The 4,035-nt window shown below is 33.7% G+C and overlaps 1 protein-coding gene across 6 annotated transcripts in view; it reads right to left on the bottom strand.

Moving 5' to 3' along the window:
• Positions 1-4,035, bottom strand: part of LOC106870514 (RNA-binding motif, single-stranded-interacting protein 2) — a 158,947-nt gene that overhangs the window by 131,022 nt on the left and 23,890 nt on the right. For 5 of the 6 annotated variants that reach the window (XM_052977258.1, XM_014916630.2, XM_052977252.1 and 2 more), the window contains exons 3-4: positions 2,229-2,306; positions 1,243-1,278 (exon numbers count right to left, since the gene is read on the bottom strand). In XM_052977258.1, the coding sequence (XP_052833218.1) occupies positions 1,243-1,278; positions 2,229-2,306 (114 nt within the window). The remainder of the gene's footprint in view (positions 1-1,242; positions 1,279-2,228; positions 2,307-4,035) is intronic. The other variant, XM_052977257.1, reaches the window with a different exon arrangement.

Raw genomic sequence — 4,035 nt, forward strand, 5'->3', positions numbered from 1 at the left:
GGAAGGTACTAATTATCATCATTGTTATTGCCACCTTTATTTTTGATTTCCCTGATTTTATTTATTTGTTTGTTTCATTCCAATCGATTTCTTTGCGGGAGTTGGGCAGAAGGTTCTGGATGTTTCACATTGCAAGTAACAGCCCAGGTCGGCTACTGTGTTTACGTTTCTGAGTTCAAAACCAACCAACAGACTTGTATCTTTAGCTTCCAGTCGAACCCCCTAGTCAGTTTTATCCATTCCAATAACTCAATGAAGTTCAAATACCAGTAATATACTGGTAGATCGTCTTTTAATGTCCATTTTCCATGCTGGCATGAGATGGATGGTTTGGCAGGCTGTAATGGGTTGAACGACTGCATTGTACTCCAGTGTCTGCTTTTTCACGGTTTCTGTAGTTGGATGCCCTTACTAACACCAACAATTTTATGCCATTTTATGCTGGATGCTTTTTACATGGCACCAGTGCTAGTTAGATTAGCATGTGGCTTGCAAGTCTAAGCTCCCCTATGACTGAGTGGAGCTACAGTAGAGAGAGAGAGAGATGCTTTATGCAAGGAGATGAAAATATAAAGAATATCTTTGTGTAAGTGCTTTTGGCTGTCACTGGATGACCTCACTGAACAGGATTAAAAACTTCAATGATAGGAAACAATTCATGTGCAAGTTTGAATTGCAAGAGAGAAAACCTAATTTATTGCATTACATATCTGCAATGCAATAAAACTTATATTGGTCAAACATGAACAAAATTAATGAACTGAGTCAGGGTACATAAACAACAGTTAGAAATCCATCTGTCAGGAATGTTTCATAGAGTGAACAGTTATTTATCTGTGCAAATGGGAAATTCAAAGTATTCCAATGTTTCAAAATCAAACAAGAAAATTAACAATTATGTAAAGCAAAAGAAGAAAATTTTATAAAGATTTTCAATGTGAAAACATACTAGAAATACTGAGAAATGCTACCAAAAAATTACTATTAAGATAACAACATAGAAACTGGTTTACATCAGGCATCTGAAGAGCCTGTCATGGCTAAAAACATTCACTCAAAATTCTTCTTAATATGCTCCATATGGGCTGTGTTATAAGCTGTGTCTTCAAAAGATTTTTTTTAATATTTAATTTTTAAAGGAATTTTCCCCCAACTACACCCACACACACATACAAAATTCATTGAAAGATACAGTATATATACATTAAACATGAATGTTTTTTTAATTTTTATTTCACTCACCTGTCTCATTTCTGGGCAGTTGGAAGGTTGACATACCTGGAATAAGCAAGTAAAATAGCTTTAACCAAGGGCAAAAGTTTACATAGCTGATTATAGATACACACACACACATGTATATGTATATATATATATATATATATATATATATATATATATATATATATATATATATATATACACACAGACACACATACACATATCGTATGTATGTATATATGAAATATTTTTATCACACGTTTATCTTTATCAGGAAGGGTTGACTGGAGCTGTAAAGTCATATATCTATTCAAATTAGCTAACTTGAATCTTTCTTCTCTACAGATCCAGCTGTTTCTTGGTAGACATGGTTCATATGAAATGAACTGAGCAGAGACAATAAGCTCACCTTCAAAATTCAAAACAAAATAGCAGTAGTAGATTTGAAACCAAAAACCTATGGCCTGGTAGCCAAACACCCTCTCCACTTGGCCGTTTGATTTCTACAGATGAAGAACTGATACCATGCATCCTGAAAAGGATAACATTGAGTGACTGGCACATTGTCTGTAAAAATATTTGTCTTTTATTTCCCATTTTAGAGAAGTGAGTTGTGTATTGATCCCAAGGGATAGTCTCAGTGCTGGATTAACCATCATGCAAAATAAGGTGGGGGCACAGAAATGGAAAATGGTTTTTACAGCACAAAAGAAATCACTTTAAACTTGTTAAAAATAATATTGAAAGTGGTTTATACGATCAGAAATATAATTTCAAAGTGTTCATGGTGTCATAGTCTTTGATCTGATCGAAGACTTTTTTATTAATTGACATTTTTTTAAAGTAAATATATCTGTTAAAATGTGAAGTCAGTGTTATTTTCATTTCTGCGTAATTTAGATGACAGGTTGTTCATGGTTTAACATTGAGCACACTGTGTATATGGTTTAACATTGAACACACTAACATGGCTTGGATGCCTTAAGCACACACTTCAAAGAAATACTTACCAGTCGCAGATTTTGCCCAGTTAATTTACGACTGGCAAAACTCCTCGAATTTACAGACATGCCTGCATTATTGGGTCCCTATAAATGAAATAAAAATTTCTATAAGTGTCAATTTTTTGTAAAATGGAAACAGAATTGAAAGAAGATGCTAATGAAAATAATGATAATAATAATAAAGTGATGATCAAATATTATGTTTAATTGGCAAAAGGTGACCATCCCCAAATATAACATTATATATATTATATAAATGTATATATAATACATAGGAAATACGTAATATACATGCAAAGGTGACCGCTGAGGTCACCTTTGCCTTTCATCCGCCTAGGGTCAATAAAAGAGCAATTTATATGAAGTAACTCTACATTAAGGAGTGGAACATACAATTTCTGTAATTCAGCCCACTTCATGGTCCCAGACGACAAAATGGAGAAAGTATTGCCCTGGAGAATGGTGACGAAGATGCGCTGGAACAGTCAAAGGCATTGCCCTGGGGCAAATGGAACAGCAACTCTGACTCACATGGCTCCCACTTGCAGATATTGTATATATTAAATTTATAATACATCATCATCATCATCATCATTTAGCGTCCGTTTTCCATGCTGGCATGGGTTGGACGGTTTAAAAGCCAGCAGCTGCACCAAGCTCCAATCTGCTCTGGCAATGTTTCTACAGCAGGATACCCTTATTATGTATTTAATATATATGTTGTATATAATGTGTGAAAGTATGTGGCTTAGTGATAAGGGCATTTGGCTCTTGATCGCAAAGTTGTGAGTTCAATTCCCAGCGCCACATTGTGTCCTTGAGCAAGACTCTTTATTTCATGCTGCTCCAATCCACTCAGCTGGCAAAAATGAGTGGCACCTGTAATTCAAAGGGCCAGTCTTGTCACACTCTGTGTCACGCTGAATCTCCCTGAAAACTACATTAAGGGTACATGTGTCTGTGGAGTGCTCAGCCACATTCACATTAATTTCACGAGTAAGCTGATGAGATCAACTGGAACTCTGATCGCCATAACTGATGGAGTGCCAGTTATGTATATGATATATAATATATATAAAATATGGCACATACTATATATAATATATATGTTATAGATATATATATTATATATTACTCATATAATATATGTAATGATGATTTATGAAGCTTATCAGGAATATATCAAGTGAATACCTGTATAGCTAAACACACATACAGATATATAATATATATATATATATATATATATCCATTGTGCGTGCGTGCATGCGTATACTCAGTTGTTTAGTTTAAGACGTAAACACTATCAATCAAAGGCTAGTAATTGTCTGATGTCTGCAATAGAAGCAATTACCAAGGCAAAAGTTTATTAAACAACTCATTAGAATGTAATGTAGTGTAAGGATAATTACCTAGCAGCTTAAGTAGAGATAATTACTCATTATATAATACACTAGAAACCTCAACAGCTACATAAACACACACACACAGACACACATACACATACACATATACTCACATGCACACTCAGAGTTAAACTCATGTTATAAACATTACAGTTCGTTACCTGACATGTATGCTAGCATGCACACACATACACATACATATGTCCCATTCATACACATACATACACACACAATATATATATATATCTGTTATAAACAATACATTTCATTACATCACATGTATGCAAGTATATATACATACATGCATATATATGTACAAACGTACATACTAACAATATATATATATACATATATATATATATATATATATATATATCTGGTCATTATACATACTTTATGCAAGAATA

Source organism: Octopus bimaculoides, chromosome 27 (assembly GCF_001194135.2).
Source record: "Octopus bimaculoides isolate UCB-OBI-ISO-001 chromosome 27, ASM119413v2, whole genome shotgun sequence".
Classification (NCBI taxonomy): Eukaryota; Metazoa; Mollusca; class Cephalopoda; order Octopoda; family Octopodidae; genus Octopus; species Octopus bimaculoides.